Source organism: Acanthochromis polyacanthus, chromosome 9 (genome assembly GCF_021347895.1).
Source record: "Acanthochromis polyacanthus isolate Apoly-LR-REF ecotype Palm Island chromosome 9, KAUST_Apoly_ChrSc, whole genome shotgun sequence".
NCBI classification, from domain to species: Eukaryota; Metazoa; Chordata; class Actinopteri; family Pomacentridae; genus Acanthochromis; species Acanthochromis polyacanthus.
The window spans coordinates 15,643,496-15,663,404 of NC_067121.1; the positions used below are offsets into that span (position 1 = coordinate 15,643,496).

At 38.7% G+C, this 19,909-nt stretch overlaps 1 protein-coding gene and 1 long non-coding RNA gene across 3 annotated transcripts; both read right to left on the reverse strand.

Annotated features, from left to right (window-relative positions):
- Nucleotides 1-319: 319 nt before the first annotated feature.
- Nucleotides 320-2,781, reverse strand: LOC127535470 (uncharacterized). Its single transcript, XR_007944332.1, has 2 exons — nucleotides 2,511-2,781; nucleotides 320-1,765 (listed from the first exon to the last, which is right to left on the reverse strand). It is a non-coding gene; the product is annotated as an uncharacterized LOC127535470 (long non-coding RNA).
- Nucleotides 2,782-9,124: 6,343 nt separating this feature from the next.
- Nucleotides 9,125-18,168, reverse strand: LOC110968789 (protein-lysine 6-oxidase-like). Of its 2 annotated transcripts, XM_022218758.2 has the most exons (7): nucleotides 15,191-18,168; nucleotides 14,415-14,523; nucleotides 13,775-13,912; nucleotides 13,406-13,562; nucleotides 10,940-11,035; nucleotides 10,697-10,812; nucleotides 9,125-10,381 (listed from the first exon to the last, which is right to left on the reverse strand). In XM_022218758.2, exons 1-7 carry the CDS (start codon nucleotides 16,038-16,040, stop codon nucleotides 10,375-10,377), a joined length of 1,473 nt encoding a protein of 490 aa, XP_022074450.1. In that variant the 5' UTR covers nucleotides 16,041-18,168; the 3' UTR covers nucleotides 9,125-10,374. The 2 variants fall into 2 exon arrangements, with proteins under 2 accessions (XP_022074450.1, XP_051809573.1); XM_051953613.1 differs by lacking the exon at nucleotides 15,191-18,168 and having other exon boundaries at nucleotides 14,415-15,183.
- Between the last annotated feature and the right edge of the window lie 1,741 nt (nucleotides 18,169-19,909).

The following is a 19,909-nucleotide window of genomic DNA, read 5'->3' on the forward strand; positions in this document are numbered from 1 at the left end:
CCAGTAAATATTAGCTTTAATATAAATTAGTGATGCTAACCGAGCGAGCTGCTCAGTCGTAGCCTGATTAAACCTAGTGTAGCATTAAGCTAACGATGTTTGCATTGTGTTTCATGGAAAAGGCTGAAGTGTGTCGTGTTAGTGTAATGTGGTACATTTAGTTAATAAAACCGTGTGGAGACGCTGGTTCACATTAATATAACGTTTAGAAAACCTAAATGTGATTCAAACAGTAAGGTTAAAGTTCTATGTTGTCAGTAGTCCTAAATATCTGCTGAGTCTCTGAAGTTAAACTGGAGAAAACAGTAAATCTACTCTCTAGTCGTTAACATTGTTTAATGACTGATTCACATGTTGTAGTACATCTTAGTGCAGATTAGAAAAATAACCTCCCAGAATATGTCCAAAATAATGATGAACACTACAGTTAATACATTTAAACTGCAGCACAGATAAGCTGGATAATAAAATCCTCTCCTAAAGCTAAAGTGACTACAGGTCTTTCTGTCGTTCAGTGCTTGGAAAACTATATGAAATAGGAAATCTTTCCAGGGATACTTTAAAATGAACCTCTGCTGTTGATGCTGATACTGTGACATCTCTCTTCATCTCAGGTGTCTCATGTTCACTGTGAGGATCTTCTGAGTGAAGCCAACAGAAGGAAAACCTCATCTGGTTGTGAAGAAGGAGACTGAATGGACGACATCCTCAGTGAACCACTTCCTGTTTAGCTTTCACTGACAGAAGGACAGACCAACTCTTTCAGCAGTTTATTATTCTCTGTTCTTAGTATTCACAGATTCTATTTATCACTTTTAACTTCATCTCTGCTGCTGTAGCAGAAATACAACAGGGTTTCTGCAGAACATTAATAGTCATTAAGTTGATTTTGCAGAAATTAAGGCCTTAAATGGCATTAAAAATCATTAAATTTGATTCTCGGTAGCATTAAAATTTCTTTCTGCAGTTTTCAAGAAAATAATTGACAATAATATATTTATAGACTGCGATTTGTCAGGTATGTGCATCTGCGTAAACATGCCGAAGCATTGAGATAATTGTTCCAGCCGGGTGGGTACAATTTCTAAAAACTGCATGTTTTTAAAGTGGCTGACAGGCTGGACCAGGCTGGGAAATGGGGAAACACAAATTCCAGCAAAAATGGCTGAAAAACGTGGATTTCAGAGAATGACTGCAGCCCGTTGGTGTTCAGGGGTGGTTCCCAGATTCAGAAATAGTCAAATGTAGGGTTTTCATATAAAAATAATCTTTTACAAAAAAAAACAAACCCGTGTAATTTGAGTTCATGGTCGTGGCATTACATTTTTTACAGTATAGCATTAAATTTGACTGGTTGATATCTGCAGAAACCCTGTACAATGTTATTTATAGCAGATATGCAGCATTAAAACATCAACACATTCAGCTCAAGAGCTTCATTATTTCCTTCATTGCACATTTAAAAACTGCATTATTTAACAATTGTGAACTGTAAAGATGTGTAAACACGTAATAAATGGATGAAATAAATAATGTGTTGCTGACAGTGAAGTGTAAAAACTGAACAGTCACAAGACAAATATTATGAAGAGAGGAGCTTAATCTGCAGCATCATTGTTCTTAATGGAAGGATGAGGAGGACATCAGTGCTGCTCTTCCTCACAGTGATGGAGAGAAGACTGTTCAGACAACCACAGCTGGATGTTGGTGTTCTCTGTAGCTCTCAGTCCATCAGATCAGATGTTCCCAATGATCCAGACCAAGGCTGGAAGGAAAAGACACGAACAGTGAGAAGAAGACCTCCAAGGTTCTTTCAGTCCAACTGCTGGAACTTTAAATATCAGAATGAACACATCAGGGTACGAATGAAACACAACAGAGTGTTGTATTTTGTCCTACTTTCTAATCTTACAGAAATGTTTGTTTTCCTGGTTGAGGCCAAAGAGTATTTTACTGCCTTAGATGGACAATAAAGTTTATTATTTTTATTCTAATGTAGCATTAGCATTAACATGAGCTTCACAGTTATCTGACCGTACACTGTTGTATGAACAGAAGCTGTCAAATAGAGTCTGAAGCAAAGAACAGATATATTAACTCAGAACTGAACTGTTCTTCATTCATTGAACTGAGAGATTAACATTCATCAGAGTTCTGTGGAGGAACGTTAACATAGATTAATTTCTATCTGCTGATCATTAATAAACTGCGCCTCGAAACAGCAGTTTCCCTATGACTGATCTATTATGATTGATCAGCTGTGACCTTCAGGACACTTAGCTACACCTAATAGATAACACTGACTAACCGGGATTAGCCTCATTGTAAATACAAAGTTAGGAAACATAAATTGAGATTTATAGAACGACTTTAAAACACGATGTTAGAACAAGTTTATATCAGAGGTTACAGTCTGATGGTAACTTACAGTAACTTCACTGCTTTATATGTGATATTGTCCAGAAGTAGAGAAGAGTGCAACTAGTTACAAAGTTGACTTTAACACTTACCTGTAGAGTTTATCTCCACTTTTGGAAGCTAACGTTGTTAGCAGCAGCGGTAGCAGCGTCCATAAACAGCAGAAGCCGGTAAATGTGGGCGGGACAGAGAGTCCTCGGCTCTGATTCAATCTGACCACCCTTGCTGATGACCACTTCCGGTCGCAGAAAATGAAAAACGGTTCTTTTTTCGTTTCTGTCTCTGACTTATTTTATTTTTTGTTTTTGTAAATAAAAAATGAAAATCAAAGCATTTTTTAAAATTCGTATATCCATTTTTGATCGTGACGTTCCCCATCCCTGAGCTACATATACCTATAAGGGGCATAAGAAACTTTACAATACATAAAGGTATAATATGCATAGCATCTGTCACAAAATAATAGGGATCAATGTATAGCCAATGTATAGCAGATTGAAGCAAAAGTTTGAACATTGGTTGACATGTTCTCTTCAAAAAATGACCTAATGATAACCTTATGTCTTCTGTAGGATATGATTTAGGGGTGAAATATGATATCCTGACGTCATGATCTGACCAATAGATTTAGTTAAGTATAATGGTGTCAAAACTGTTACTCCAATCATACGCCCTATAGACGTGGAAAAATGACCAACTCTCATAGCATAAAAGACGATGCACAGCTCAGTATTTCTGTTTTTTCTTGGGGCGTTAATCACTGCAAAGAAATGTTGGATTTTTATCAACAGTAAATCCCTTTTTTTTTCAAGATCTTTAACATTTGAACATAGACAAGTCTTAGACTCTGACCAATGATTTGTGAATTAGTTTCCACTTCACTGGGTGACTCCAAATTTTTTGAAGACTAGTATGGTTCCAACTGATTTTATAAAAGTTAGCTGCTAAGCAAGAAAAACATTGCAATCATATTTTGGTTTCAGATTTAGTTATTTTGGCACATTATTATTCATTAGTAAAAGATTAATTTACAGAGATGAATTAAAGAAATAATCAGGCTAGGCTTTTTCAGTTATTAAAATTACAGTTTCAGTTACATTATGGTTTAGACTTTTTCTATTCTATTAGTTTGTGCATAGTGCTCAAATGGGCCTCATTAGTGGTTGTTTGGAATATGCAGACTCTACTCTAAGGCGATTATGGCCACCCTTTGGCTCTGCCCCTGCAATGATGTGTCAGGGTCCTGGGATGCACCAAGTGTGAAGTTAAACCCCTGGATATCAGCCACATGATTTTTAGGTAAAGAGTTTAAAAAGTTACTCTTTCATTGTGAAATGCAGTGCATTACACAGTACAGTACTTTAGACAAAGTACACCCACTGGCATTGGTAAAAAAAATAATAATAAAGTGAACTTATCACATATTGTTTAATGCAAAAACTAAATACTAATATTTGTCCTTATATCTTTGTTCAATTTTCAAAACTCTATACAAGTAGCCATTTTTTGCCCCTTTCATTCTCAGAAATTAGTAACACAAAGAAATAATTTGCTGAAGTTCATCGTGAAGTTCACAGTCAAAACATTGTTTTGCCATCTCCATCCTGACCGGGAGCTTCCCTTAGGCATCTTAAATTACACTGGACAGACTGCTACAGAGAAAAATTAATACAAATGTTTAAAGGGAGAGATGAAGAGCTTAGAGACAAAGCAGTGGATAAAAATCAGAGAAAAGCAAATCCTTTCAGCTGTCCTTCCAAATACCACCCAAGTCACAATGCCACCCAGTTTGAAAGAGAAACAGAACTCATCATTAGTCCCACTCAAAGATGTCTCCACTGTGTTTTGTCTCTGAGCTCCATGTAGTTTTCACTGGCCAAATTTACAACACTGGTTGTGTAAGTGACCCCAGGTGAGGAAGTAGCACAGTGTCTGGCCACACACTCTCACTGGTCTTCAGCTGACCTCAGCTCTGTTCTTAATCTCAGTAAGATGACAGAACTGCTGAGGAATTTCTCTGCTCAGTGCCTAAACTAACCTGCCAAGACATTCTCTTTAGGCTGAGCACGTTCCTCTGTTACATGCAGGCCAGCTCTCACGTGGCCTCGCTTTGTTGAAATATGACCTGCAAATACCAAACTCTGCCCTTAGTAACCTCTCCAAACATTGCCCACCTACGTGCAGATGCATCCGGAAAATGTCTCTCCTTGCCACAATATGTTCAGAGGAGGCTACAGGCAGGCACATGGCAGAACCCATTCCTTCCTCACCTTACTGTATGCTGAGACCAACTGAGAGGTGCTAGACTGCCTTTTAAAAAAAATTTGCCATTGTCATTGCCATTCTGTGCTTTCGTAAGACTAATGAAAGACAGATGTTAGTGTGAAGCTCCACAGCTGAACAAACAGTGTCTTCTCTACAGCATGATATGTTTAAAATGACATGCCAGTCCAAAAAGGAACAGACCAGCTGAGTTCTGAGAAACAGAGTCAGTCAAACACTGATCATCTGATCAAGTGGAACAGATTAAAATTCAACATTATGGCTCCAATAATGCCAATGCTAGTGTGATTTATAAGTGAGTAAAAGGCAAAAAGTAAGAAGAACTCATAACACAGTTCTGCTGCTGCATTTTGAAATACCCAATTTTAAGTAATTTGAAAGCGCAAAGTCTCATGATTCAAACATTTTAAGACAGTAATAGCACAAAGACAGTTGTAGCAGCAACACTGTTGTTCCTCACTTTCTTTATTATATCATTAAGTGCTGGATAATTTTCCCCAAAAGAGCCCAATGAGCAAAATATTTTCATGCTTTTTATTTAAAAAGAAGATGAGTATCTAGGGGTTAATGGAAGAATTTTCTTCGCTTGTCCATTTTCTGTTGTTGTTAATTTGTACCTATCAAACATTGCTTTTAGCTGCATCCTCACTACATACAATCAGCCCAGTATTGTGAGTCAAACAGAAATCTCATATTATTAGACAGATTTCTGTAAAATTTTGCACAGACCTTCCAGTGACTCCAGTGGTTCTTTAATTTTTTTTAAAATTGTTCTTCCACTTCAAAGAGTTTTACTCATTGTGGTTTTAACAGTTTTAAAATCTTCATGTGCTGAAATCCCCCCCTAAAAATCTGGGCTCCACAAGCTATAGATGACTAGTTTCTTGCTGTAACTTGCTGAAAACTTTTTTGCACAACCTGCAGTTCACCTGAAAACTCTCAGACTTTTATCACATGCCTGTTGGTCACACCTGAGTTGCTCATGGCTTTTCCGCTGAGCTGAGGAACACAGAGGTTTTACACTTTTACAGAATCTATTTTGCATTTATATAGCAAATGATATATATATATATATATATATATATATATATATATATATACACACACACACATGGACAAAATTGTTGGTACCCCTCAGTTAAAGAAGGAAAAACCCACAATTCTCACTGAAATCACTTGAAACTCACAAAAGTAACAATAAATAAAAATTTATTGAAAATTAAATAATCAAAATCACCCATCACTTTTGAATTGTTGATTAACATAATTATTTAAAAAAACAAACTAATGAAATAGGGCTGGACAAAAATGATGGTACCCATAACTTAATATTTTGTTGCACAACCTTTTGAGGCAATCACTGCAATTAAACGATTTCTGTATTTGTCAATGAGCGTTCTGCAGCTGTCAACAGGTATTTTGGCCCACTCCTCATGAGCAAACAGCTCCAGTTGTCTCAGGTTTGATGGGTGTCTTCTCCAAATGGCATGTTTCAGCTCCTTCCACATATGTTCAATGGGATTCAGATCTGGGCTCATAGAAGGCCACTTTAGAACAGTCCAACGCTTTTCTCTCAGCCATTCTTGGGTGTTTTTGGCTGTGTGTTTTGGATCGTTGTCCTGTTGGAAGACCCATGACCTGCGACTGAGACCAAGCTTTCTGACACTAGGCAGCACATTTCTCTCCAGAATGCCTTGATAGTCTTCAGATTTCATCGTACCTTGCACACTTTCAAGACACCCTGTGCCAGATGCAGCAAAGCAGCCCCAAAACATTACTGAGCCTCCTCCATGTTTCACCGTAGGGACAGTGTTCTTTTCTTTGTATGCTTGGTTTTTGAGTCTATGAACATAGAGTTGATGTGCCTTACCAAAAAGCTCCAGTTTGGTCTCATCTGTCCAAAGGGCATTCTCCCAGAAGCTTTGTGGCTTGTCAACATGCATTTTTGCAAATTCCAGTCTCGCTTTTTTATGAGTTTTTTTCAGCAGTGGTGTCCTCCTTGGTCGTCTCCCATGAAGTCCACTTTGGCTCAAACAACGACGAATGGTGCGATCTGACACTGATGTACCTTGGCCTTGGAGTTCACCTTTAATTTCTTTGGAGGTTGCTCTGGGTTCTTTGGATACAATTCCAACGATCCGTCTCTTCAATTTGTCATCAATTTTCCTCTTGCGGCCACGTCCAGGGAGGTTGGCTACTGTCCCGTGGGTCTTGAACTTCTGAATAATATGAGCCACTGTTGTCACAGGAACTTCAAGCTGTTTAGAGATGGTCTTATAGCCTTTACCTTTAAGATGTTTGTCTATCATTTTTTTCGGATGTCCTGGGACAATTCTCTCCTTCGCTTTCTGTTGTCCATGTTCAGTGTGGTACACACCTTTTTACCAAACAGCAGGGTGACTACTTGTCTCCCTTTAAATAGGCAGACTGACTGATTATGAGTTTGGAAACACCTGTGATGTCAATTAAATGACACACCTGAGTTAATCATGTCACTCTGGTCAAATAGTTTTCAATCTTTTATAGAGGTACCATCATTTTTGTCCAGGCCTGTTTCATTAGTTTGTTTTTTTAAATAATTATGTTAATCAACAATTCAAAAGTAATGGCTGTTTTTGATTATTTAATTTTCAATAAATTTTTATTTATTGTTACTTTTGTGAGTTTCAAGTGATTTCAGTGAGAATTGTGGATTTTTCCTTCTTTAACTGAGGGGTACCAACAATTTTGTCCACGTGTGTATATATATATATATATATATATATATATATATATGTGTGTATATATATATATATATATATATATATATACACATAATATATATAGATGCATTTTAGCCTAAATATCCCCAATTTTTGTCTTAGATTTGGTATTTTACCTGACAGAAGCATATACTGTACAGACTGACAGAAGTTGAAAATCTGACAAACTTTTCAGTTTTTACAGTTTTTTTGCTTTGCTCAATGATGTCATTTTGACTTCAAAAAACAACAGCAAAAAACATGCCTTTTTAACTTGCTGGAAGGTTTAAAAGCATATTTAGGAGGGTTAATAATCCCTGACTGTTCATTTACTTTCAATTTACATAAGGTTTAAGTGAAACCAAAAATACCTTTGACATTATATCTCAGTAAAAAATCTCATGTCAGTTAGACTGTGATAATGTTTGCCTTGTAAAGTGAGCATCTACCTTAAAGCATTGCTTTACTGCAGCTTTGTGTAGCTGTTCGCATGGCTGTGCAGCAGATCCAGACTTTAACTCTACAGTGCAGAGATCCTCTGCTGACACAGTCACTGTCTGCAAATATTGTCTTCAAAGTTCCTAGGCAGACAGGAATGAAGCTGGCTAAATAGGAGTAGGGGGATTTTCCAGACACTTTCAATAACATAGACAATCTACTCTGGCAGGGAAGCACCTTGGCAACTTTCAATGTAAACCATTTCAATTGCGCTTAATCTTCCCGGTTCACTGCTGTCTTAAGCTGAGACTGAGCTTGGTCTTGTTGTAAATATCCAACATCTGTGCATTTAACAGTGTATACATTGTCTGGAGCCTGTTTTCCAGTACATCATTCAAAACTGTTTCATCATATGTAAAGCTTGTTTGAGACAGTGATTTGTTCAAGGAAAACTATCTTTGAATGAGCTGAAGCACTACCCGCTCCACAGTAAATATGATCCACACACACAGGTTTCTTCTGTCGTTCTTTTGCTGTTTGAAACTGTTTGTGTTTGCTGGAAAAACACATTTGTCCTCAGTAAAAACATGTTTGAATGACTAGGCAGAGACATTCTTTGGCAGGTTCAGTCAATCCTCCCACTCAGATAAAATATCCTAGTGCTATTAAAACGAATGTTGACTTAGACTATCTCCCACTGAGGTGGATTAAGCCATGATGTGATGAATTCTAAGCCAAGAGGGAGTCTTAACCAGCAGCTGAGAGAGCCTCTTCTAAACAAGGACAGTGAGAAAAAGACTCTATTCATCTTGCTCTGCTGTGTTTTAGTAGATATGGCAGGGCTGTATAAGATCCTGAGCGCTGTCTTCACAGAGGTCTGTCAGCAAACATGCCGCCAGCGTCTGCCTGCAGGCCTGTTTGTCTCTGAGGCCACGATCTGCACGCATCACTCAAAGTAAAGCTCTTCATTCAGCTGATGAAGTCCGCAGTGTGCTGAGGTAACCCAGTATGAACAAGTTGCTCTTGTTCAGCTGGAATGCAGGATATGAAACTGTTTAAAGAACTTATTCTTTTATAGCTCTTGGAATTTTTATGGCAGAACACAGACATGTAGTTACAAATCAGAGAAAATCTTTTGCGATACACAGATATAGTGAAGTAATTTTCACATTCTGGCATTTTACAAGATTAAATTCTGTTTCTGGCTGTCTTTTTAACAGACAAGGACAGAGCTGTAGTCATGATAAACTCCTAACTCCTCAATATTTATTGCATCAAATCCAACATACCAAACAGAATGTAATAAGGTTTTAAACAACGTTTTAAGAGTACTAACAGTTTTCAGTATTTTCCATTCACTGAGTTATACACATTCATAAAAACACATTCCCATATACTGCACTAGCTATTTAACACAAAAGAACTATTTGCAATTTTCTACTACAACCACCAAGAGATTAAAGGATATGTCAGTTGATATTCTTTATTTTTCTATTATCAAGACATCCCATGAAAAGACCAATGATGAACTATTACTGGTCTATGTGGATCCAAAGCGTGATGCATCTGTCTCCTGAAATTATGATTCATGCTGTTTAACCAGGCTTTCCTTCATTCTCATGAATATTGGCATTGTAGTTCTATTTTGGTTAATCCCACATACACCATCTGCCTACCTGAATACTCACTTGCAAATGTCGTATTTACTCCAGTTTGAGTGACATTGGCGAACATTACAAATACTACAGTGCATATCTATTTTTGGGAATTATTGAACTTTTTAAATAAATACCTAATGACAGGCCTGTCTGAAAGACATTATGATTAAAATAAGCATCAGGTTTGACAATTGACTGTTTTATCCCATGTAGTGTGTCAAAGTGGATGACAACAGATGCTGCTTCATAACAACTGAAATTCTCATTGTTTTTGCATTGTATGAAAACTGCATATTATGTGACATCTCATCAGACCAGTGCAGTCAGAATTCATAAGAAATTGTTGGTTTCAATCTTTTCATGACATTGGTCATCAGTAACAAAAATATAGAATTTGTTATCCTCCAAATAAAATTATTATAACTAATGGTGTGCAATATCAGTAACACAAAGCAGCAAAACAAGACAAGGACAATGAACAGCAGCAGAACACACATTTCAAGCAGTTAACCAGCGTGCAAGGAACAGAAGCATCTAACAACAGTACTTGTATTTGTTAAAGCAAAACAAAAGAAACAAACAAAACAAAATATCATTTCTAAAAATACATAATCAAGTAATTGTGATGATATCACTAGTTTATTTACAAAACCGGTGTAAACTGATTTTGTATTTATTGCCAATAAATGCAACTTAAGCCTTCATAGCAAAATTGTAGCTCACAGCTACATCTGTAATACAAAAACGTTACCAATTGCACTTTCTCTTCGAATGTTGCTGTCCAGCAGGGAGAGATATGTGGTTGTAAAAGTCCTGCAGATATTACAGGAAACGGTTCAACCTCTAAAAACAGACAGAGAGAGGAATATAACCATACAAATGTATATTCAGTGTTGCTATCTGAACTAAGAAAACTAGTCTTGGTTTTAGCTTTGTGCCTTCTTAAACTAAACCAATGGCTTTTTTTAATTATTTATTTAGCAGAAAAATTAGGATGGTTTAATCTAAACCCACAAGGAAGCATTTTATTCTTTATCCAAAATATTCACGAATTTAGTACTATATTCATCTCAGTAAACTATATGAAATGTATAAAATGTTAAAAAGAAAATAAAGCACATGCTGGGATCATGTTCCACAGAAACTCTCTTACAGTACCTTGTTACTCGACAGTTGCGTGTCTGGACATACATTCCTGTGTATGTGATATCACATCTCACTATGTTGTTTGTAAAGTCCGACTCCAGAACATGGAGGTTGGGATTGACAGTAACCTGAAAAAATCATCAATGAAAACCTGAGCAGCTGTTCAGGAAGGTTCACGATGTGCCATAAAATAAAGCCCATAGACAGAGAAAAATGTGCACCTGAACAGCTCTAAGCTTGTGTGACATGTGTTACCTTAAGGATGTAGTTTCCTGGAGGTACATCAGTGATGTCGATCCACTGACAATCGATGTTGGCAGCATAGATGTCATGGCATCCTGGGCTCAGTCCCTGAAAACACAAACCTTACTCTGTCAGTGTAGTTCACAGTTTTGATTTAAGCTCTTTAACTACTATTGAAGTGCTGCAAATGAACAAGATTTGAGTTTTAGTTATATAAACAGCTCTTGGAAGCACAGTTGCTGTAAGAAACCAACACTAAGTAGGGGCTATCACAGAGCCCAGAAAATGGATTGCCATGTCCCTGACCTGATTTGTTTTATTTTGGCATACAACACAGTATATTTTGAAAAACATTTCATAGAAGTCTATATAAGTGGATTAGAAAGAGGCTCTATTTTTCTTCTTATAGGTACTTAGCTCCAGTTTCTTTAAGGTCTCCCTCCTGAAAAGTTAAAAGTTATCTGGCCCAACTAAAGTGACCTCTGATTATGAGAATGTACAGTACATCCAATGGAAGCAGCTCTAACAATGAAGCTGCTCATCAAGACTAGCTGCTAGGAGGATAAGAAGCCATGTATTCGTGGGAGAGAATAGTTCCCCTTTGATGATGACTTTGGGCTTTGTGAAGACCTTTTACATGTGCAAAACAGCAGCTTTATAACATACTAAAGGAAAGGGAAAAAACAAAAGCAGAATATTCACCTCAAGACATATTTATTGAGTATATTGGACATATATACACACGTGGACAAAATTGTTGGTACCCCTCAGTTAAAGAAGGAAAAACCCACAATTCTCACTGAAATCACTTGAAACTCACAAAAGTAACAATAAATAAAAATTTATTGAAAATTAAATAATCAAAATCAGCCATCACTTTTGAATTGTTGATTAACATAATTATTTAAAAAAACAAACTAATGAAATAGGGCTGGACAAAAATGATGGTACCCATAACTTAATATTTTGTTGCACAACCTTTTGAGGCAATCACTGCAATTAAACGATTTCTGTATTTGTCAATGAGCGTTCTGCAGCTGTCAACAGGTATTTTGGCCCACTCCTCATGAGCAAACAGCTCCAGTTGTCTCAGGTTTGATGGATGTCTTCTCCAAATGGCATGTTTCAGCTCCTTCCACATATGTTCAATGGGATTCAGATCTGGGCTCATAGAAGGCCACTTTAGAATAGTCCAACACTTTTCTCTCAGCCATTCTTGGGTGTTTTTGGCTGTGTGTTTTGGATCGTAGTCCTGTTGGAAGACCCATGACCTGCGACTGAGACCAAGCTTTCTGACACTAGGCAGCACATTTCTCTCCAGAATGCCTTGATAGTCTTCAGATTTCATCGTACCTTGCACACTTTCAAGACACCCTGTGCCAGATGCAGCAAAGCAGCCCCAAAACATTACTGAGCCTCCTCCATGTTTCACCGTAGGGACAGTGTTCTTTTCTTCGTATGCTTGGTTTTTGAGTCTATGAACATAGAGTTGATGTGCCTTACCAAAAAGCTCCAGTTTGGTCTCATCTGTCCAAAGGACATTCTCCCAGAAGCTTTGTGGCTTGTCAACATGCATTTTTGCAAATTCCAGTCTCGCTTTTTTATGAGTTTTTTTCAGCAGTGGTGTCCTCCTTGGTCATCTCCCATGAAGTCCACTTTGGCTCAAACAACGACGAATGGTGCGATCTGACACTGATGTACCTTGGCCTTGGAGTTTACCTTTAATTTCTTTGGAGGTTGCTCTGGGCTCTTTGGATACAATTCCAACGATCCGTCTCTTCAATTTGTCATCAATTTTCCTCTTGCGGCCACGTCCAGGGAGGTTGGCTACTGTCCCGTGGGTCTTGAACTTCTGAATAATATGAGCCACTGTTGTCATAGGAACTTCAAGCTGTTTAGAGATGGTCTTATAGCCTTTACCTTTAAGATGTTTGTCTATAATTTTTTTTCGGATGTCCTGGGACAATTCTCTCCTTCGCTTTCTGTTGTCCATGTTCAGTGTGGTACACACCTTTTCACCAAACAGCAGGGTGACTACTTGTCTCCCTTTAAATAGGCAGACTGACTGATTATGAGTTTGGAAACACCTGTGATGTCAATTAAATGACACACCTGAGTTAATCATGTCACTCTGGTCAAATAGTTTTCAATCTTTTATAGAGGTACCATCATTTTTGTCCAGCCCTATTTCATTAGTTTGTTTTCTTAAATAATTATGTTAATCAACAATTCAAAAGTAATGGCTGTTTTTGATTATTTAATTTTCAATAAATTTTTATTTATTGTTACTTTTGTGAGTTTCAAGTGATTTCAGTGAGAATTGTGGGTTTTTCCTTCTTTAACTGAGGGGTACCAACAATTTTGTCCACGTGTGTATATACTGCAGTTGTGATTGTGCTTTTATGTGACTGATCTCTTTGTGTGTCATCAGCTGAGACAGGCCTTTCATGTAAAACACAATATATGACAGTATATTACCTGTGTGTGAGATGTACAGGCATAGCGCCGCCTGATTCCAGGATCACAGCCTGTGTCCTCCAGACAGAAACTGGCCTTGTGTCCCTCGGCCACTTTACGTCCTGTGATGACATCCAGCAGGTCGTAGGTACTGAAGGCGTCCATGCTGTGGTAGTGCCTGAATTTGTAGAACAGACAGAAAAGAATTGAATAATAATGTTTTCTTGAGGCAGGATTAAGGAATGGCTGTAAGGCACCAACTTTATTGTCTTGACTGAATTTGTAGGAGTTGGTGTCTTCCTGACTTGAATAGGGCCGAAATAATCCCAAAAAACATTTTAAAAAGTGATGAGCTCAGTTAATTTGTATTTTTAGGCTGAGTAAACTCACTGGTGACAGCTGTGCCAGTCCCATTGGTGTCTTGGCTTGATAGGGAGGAAGTCAGTGGTGCCTTGGTTCTTCACTTTCTGTGGGAACCGCAGGAGGACTCTGAAGTCGATGTCTCGCACAGCAGGTCCATAAGCTGACCTTGGATGGATCACAGGGGACACAGGCATAAGCTGCACTGGAAAGTGCTATTGGCTGAGCTCCCAGGTCTAGTTTTCTTAAAAGTAACAGAGCACAAAGGGTTTGTTCCATTGTGCTTAATGCTTTTGGGAAAACCAATCCAGAATATTTATGTCTTGGCAGGACATCATGTTGGAGAGTTGCTGCTCCAGAATAAAATCAGACTGTTTTTGTAACTCTATCAACAGAATAGTTTTCTCAACACATCGGCAACTTTAACTGATATAACTGAAAGCAATCCTAAAACAAAACAATCAAAACGTGCTAAAACAAGTAAAATTAACCTTTAGCATATGAAAGCAAAGGAAATACCTGTGTGTGTGTGTGTGTGTGTGTGTGTGTGTGTGTGTGTGTGTGTGTGTGTGTGTGTGTGTGTGTGTGTCTGTGTGTGTGTTTGCCTTGGTATGTACGTACTGCTGTGTGCGTACTGGACAAATGAATCACTTTTGGCACCACAGCTTACCTGGCCAGACAGTTCTCCTCAGCTGCACAGCGGAGTGCATACATCTGCATGCGCTGGATATAAGCACCTGCTTGGATGGCATACGGGTCTGGCACGAGGTCTGGCAATCCTGAAGGAGGAGATTAAAGGCAAAATCCAATTTCTTTTCTGAGATGTTAATGTTGCCATTTTATTCTTGCAGAGAACAGTCCACTAAAATATAGTCTCCACTGGCTGAACATGAGCACAACTGTTTGCTGGCATATTTCAACATATTTAACAATTCTCAGCTGTCATTGAGATTCAAATAAGATTTATTTTTCTTTCTTTTTCAGCTTTTTATTTAAGTGGGAGAGAAATAAGGCTGTGTAAACCATCTTAAAATGATTGGCAAAACCAGCTGATTTAAAATGCCATGATGGTTTTATCCTGCCTCTTTTACTAGACCATAGTGTTGTCATCTAACTCTGTGCCAGTTAAAGGGCATGCTCATAGTTTTTCAAACCTATCATAAAACAGTGATGTGCCAATGATTATAAGGCATTCTGTAATTATACACACTGTTCATATTGACAACTGAGATTATTCTATAATAATTACGAATTAATGAGTCAGTTAAGTGAATTTCTGGATTTTACTCTGATTTACTCACACTGAAATCAAACAGAGGCAAATGTTAATGGCCAGTCTAACCAAGTATAATAATTAGAATAAAAACTGTTTTACTAACTTGAAAGACTGTGAACTTGTCCTTTAACCGGACTACTCCCTCCACATGGACAGGACACTTGACTTACCATTTTGGAAAAATCTTGTTCCGTACCCTGTGCCAGGCGGACGGCGGGCCACTGACCTTCCTCTTGTGGGATACATGTTGTAGAAAATAGAATTCCTGTGGTTTTTAAACGGGTTTCGAGGGTCGTCGTTAACCATGCTCTCTCCATTACTGACTATTTCGTTTAAAACATCCTCACTAAGTGCAGGAAATGGAACTGGAGCCTCAGATTCGGTTTCTGCAGTTGTGGGATATGCTGAGATGGAGTGATCAGTCTGCGCTGGTTGCCTGGAGACGTGCATCGCCTCTGGTGCTGCGCGTAGCTGCTGGTTTTGCGCTCCGGGGCCTGGTTCCCCTCCTCTAGTGTGTAGTGCCATGTTAGTCCCTCTGATAGCACTTCCTCTTCTGCCGAGGAAATCTGTTGAAGTCCCCAATGAAGAGGCGTTGATGGCATTAGTGCTTTCAGGGTTAAATCTTCGCGCCCCTGGATACCCTGCAGTTCTTGCTCCATAAGGGCGATCAGGCAGCTGACGGGCCCCTGACGCGCGACCATTAACTTGTCTGACAGCTGTGAAGGATCCTGGCTGATCAGTCCTGAAGTGTCTGGATTCACTTTGTCCAGTCGGTCTTGTCTGCGCTCCTGGGATTTGGCTCCCGGTACCATCCCTCCTGCTGCTCACATAAAACCTCGAATGACTTCTGGACCTAACCGGAGCCTGGTACTCTGATCCAGTGCTCATTAAACTGTAAACCTGCCCGTTGTTCTGCCACTGAATCCGGTGCCGCCAGGGGCCAGCTGTGCGCTGCTGCCCAAAGATGATGGGAAGTAGTCCTTGGAAAAAGTATAAAAAGAGAAGTGACCATTTTGCCATTGCAATAAAAGTGGAAAAAAACGAACCCCTTCCAGTAAATCAGTGATTATGGCATAAATTGCTCGTTTTTTGGAGACAGGATGAAAAGCAGGAGTGTGCTCTGAGCTGTGACACTGGACAACATGCCACTTCTCAGGACTGGAGAGGAGAGGAGGGCTGCAACCTTTTTCTGCTCTTTTATCGAATTCAGCCCACTTAATTTCGTAAAGTCAAATTTCTTGCGGGAAAATTTAACCCATCCCTTGCCGTGGTAAAGTTCGGTTACACAAGCACGTTTGCTAAGTAAACTTTACGCAAGGGTGTCATCTGAAGTCGTCCAAATGTTTCTGTTCAATATGGTTACTTTCCAGGAAAAGCAGAAGCTGTTTGTTGAATATATTAACGTTCACATCAAACCCGCACTGAAAAAGAAGACTGCAAAAGAAAAAATCTCATCCTCCTTTGGATAAGAATTAGTAAGAGTTTCATTAAGAATTAAAAACGCACTTACTTGAATTTCTGTTTATGTAATTCCAGATTCATTTTTGTTTTTTTTAGGATTATTTAGACAAATACAACCTGGTACATTTTAACCAAAACTGTAATTCTGCAACAGTCATGAAAAAGCTGTATTATAGTTTTATAGTATAAACATTCACCACAAGGCGGCAGTCTGCGTTTGGAAGTTACAATCTTGCAGCCCATTATACACTCTATGCTGCAGACATGGTTGCTTTTATCATCCAGCTTCACTTTTAGGTGCCTTTTTGATGGATTAAAGATGCTCGAAAACATGTTACCATTCGCACACACATTTTTTTGGGACCTGAGAATGTGTGTGGCCAAATGGCTTCATAGCCCACCCTGCAACATTTGGAAAAATTAGCCCACTTGGTAATTTCACTTGCAAGGACCACACCATTGATTTGAAGCTTGATTGTTTATTGGATACAAAGGATCATTAAGTTGGTGATGACTGTGATGAGTTGAAAGGGTGTAGGGGGAAAAGTTTAGTCAGAGGTCAGCAGCAACTCCCTAGGAAAAGGAGAAGACAGGAATAGGAGGCAGAAGTACAGGGAGGGTGGATGGGGTTTGAGAAGCATGAAGGAACAAGTGGTAAGAGCAGAGTGGTGTGTATAGGCATAAGACAGGAAAGGCGGTGATTGAGGTGTGGGAATGCACTGGAACCTCATCAAAAAAAAAATGAATCTCCATTCTCTGGGGTTACCAGACTGTTGTATATACTGACCTCAGATTTGGCCAGTACATACAACAGACCTTAATGATGAAAAGTTGGTGCAAATTAACTGTTGGACTGTTGTTTAAGAAAACAAAACAAGAAAACAACAAATGAAAAAATGGGGAAAATGCAACAAAATCTGTTAAAGCAATAGAGTAAAAACATGTTTACCTAATTTAATACTTCAGTGCTCTAAAGTTTGACAAACAACAGAGAAGAAGTATTTTGTGCTAGAGTCATTGAGAACAAAACTAATGATACTGTGGAAATACTAAAGTAAACTGCACTCAGAGTAAGCAAGTTGAAATATTTTTAGAGAACTGTCAGATTATTTCACTTTCAAAATAAAATAAAATGGTAAAGACTAAATAACACTTGTAAAGACTTGATGAGAAGATCTTGTGTACAGACTGCATCATATTTAAATAGAAATCTTACTCTACAAAGTAAGTACCAACCAGATGTAATGAAGCACAAATATATATTGATTTCCTCTAAAAAATTGCCAGTAGGAAATGTAAATACTCAAGCAGGGTCAAAGCAAGTTTATTTTTATAGCATAGATTATGCACAAAGGTAATTCAATGCTCTGCTATCACATTTTTTTCTCTCTTTTATCCCATCCCCAACCAGTTGAGGCAGATGGCTGCTCTCCCTGAGCCTGGTTCTGCTGAAGGTCCCTTCCTGTCAAAGACCAACAACATTTGTTGTTCCTTGTTAGAGATTATTTCCTTCAAAAAACTCTTCAATGATCGGAAAGAAACTTTAAAGGGGAGTTTTATTCCCTGCCATCTCCAAAGATTTTGTTCAAAGACAATCCTAAGATTTGTAATTGTGTGAGGTCTTCCCCTTACTGTGTGAATCTGTACTATATAAATATTGTCAAGAATCAACAACAAGTGGGACACAATCGTGAAGTGGAATGAAATTTATTGGATATTTTAAACTTTTTTAACAAATAAAAAACTGAAAAGTGGGGTGTGCAATATTATTCGGCCCCTTTACTTTCAGTGCAGCAAACTCACTCCAGAAGTTCAGTGAGGATCTCTGAATGATCCAATGTTGTCCTAAATGACTGATGATGATAAATAGAATCCACCTGTGTGTAATCTAGTCTCCGTATAAATGCACCTGCTCTGTGATAGTCTCAGGGTTCTGTTTAAAGTGCAGAGAGCATCATGAAGACCAAGGAACACACCAGGCAGGTCCGAGATACTGTTGTGGAGAAGTTTAAAGCCGGATTTGGATACAAAAAGATTTCCCAAGCTTTAAATATCTCAAGGAGCACTGTGCAAGCAATCATATTGAAATGGAAGGAGTATCAGACCACTGCAAATCTACCAAGACCCGGCCGTCCCTCTAAACTTTAACCTCGAACAAGGAGAAGACTGATCAGAGATGCAGCCAAGAGGCCCATGATCACTCTGGATGAACTGCAGAGATCTACAGCTGAGGTGGGAGAGTCTGTCCATAGGACAACAATCAGTCGTACACTGCACAAATCTGGCCTTTATGGAAGAGTGGCAAGAAGAAAGCCATTTGTCAAAGATATCCATAAAAAGTCTCGTTTGAAGTTTGCCACAAGCCACCTGGGAGACACACCAAACATGTGGAAGAAGGTGCTCCGGTCAGATGAAACCAAAATGGAACTTTTTGGCCACAATGCAAAATGATATGTTTGGCGTAAAAGCAACACAGTTCATCACCCTGAACACACCATCCCCACTGTCAAACATGGTGGTGGCAGCCTCATGGTTTGGGCCTGCTTTTCTTCAGCAGGGACAGGGAAGATGGTTAAAATTGATGGGAAGATGAATGGAGCCAAATACAGGACTATTCTGGAAGAAAACCTGTTGGAGTCTGCAAAAGACCTGAGACTGGGATGGAGATTTATCTTCCAACAGGACAATGATCCAAAACATAAAGTCAAATCTACAATGGAATGGTTCACAAATAAACGTATCAGGTGTTAGAATGGCCAAGTCAAAGTCCAGACCTGAATCCAATCGAGAATCTGTGGGCAGAGCTGAAGACTGCTGTTCACAAACGCTCTCCATCCAACCTCACTGAGCTCGAGCTGTTTTGCAAGGAAGAATTGGCAAGAATTTCAGTCTCTCGATGTGCAAAACTGATAGACATACCCCAAGCGACTTGCAGCTGTAATTGCAGCAAAAGGTGGCGCTACAAAGTATTAATGCAAGGGGGCCGAATAATATTGCACGCCCCACTTTTCAGGTTTTTTATTTGTTAAAAAAGTTTAAAATATCCAATAAATTTAGTTCCACTTCACGATTGTGTCCCACTTGTTGTTGATTCTTGACAAAAAATTAAAATTTTTATCTTTATGTTTGAAGCCTGAAATGTGGCGAAAGGTTGAAAAGTTCAAGGGGGCCGAATACTTTCACAAGGCACTGTATATATATATATATATATATATATAGATAGATAGATAGATAGATAGGTGGGCTGCACAGTGGGTAGTGGTTAGCACTTTCGCCTATCAGCAAGAAGATCCCCGGTTAAAATCCTGGGGTGGGCCTGGGATCTTTCTGCATGAAGTTTGCATGTTCTCCCTGTGCATGCGTGGGTTTTCTCGGGGCACTCCGGCTTCCTCCCACAGTCCAAAAATATGCTGAGATTAATTGTTATT

Coding starts and splice junctions, on each gene's coding strand:
- LOC110968789 (XM_022218758.2), bottom strand. CDS start 16,040: ATGGCAAAATGGTCACTTCTCTTTTTATACTTTTTCCAAGGACTACTT. Junction 13,913..14,414: donor GAGGAGAACTGTCTGGCCAG/GTAAGCTGTGGT, acceptor GATCCATCCAAG/GTCAGCTTATGGACCTGCTG. Junction 10,813..10,939: donor CAGGAAACTACATCCTTAAG/GTAACACATGTC, acceptor TGATTTTTTCAG/GTTACTGTCAATCCCAACCT.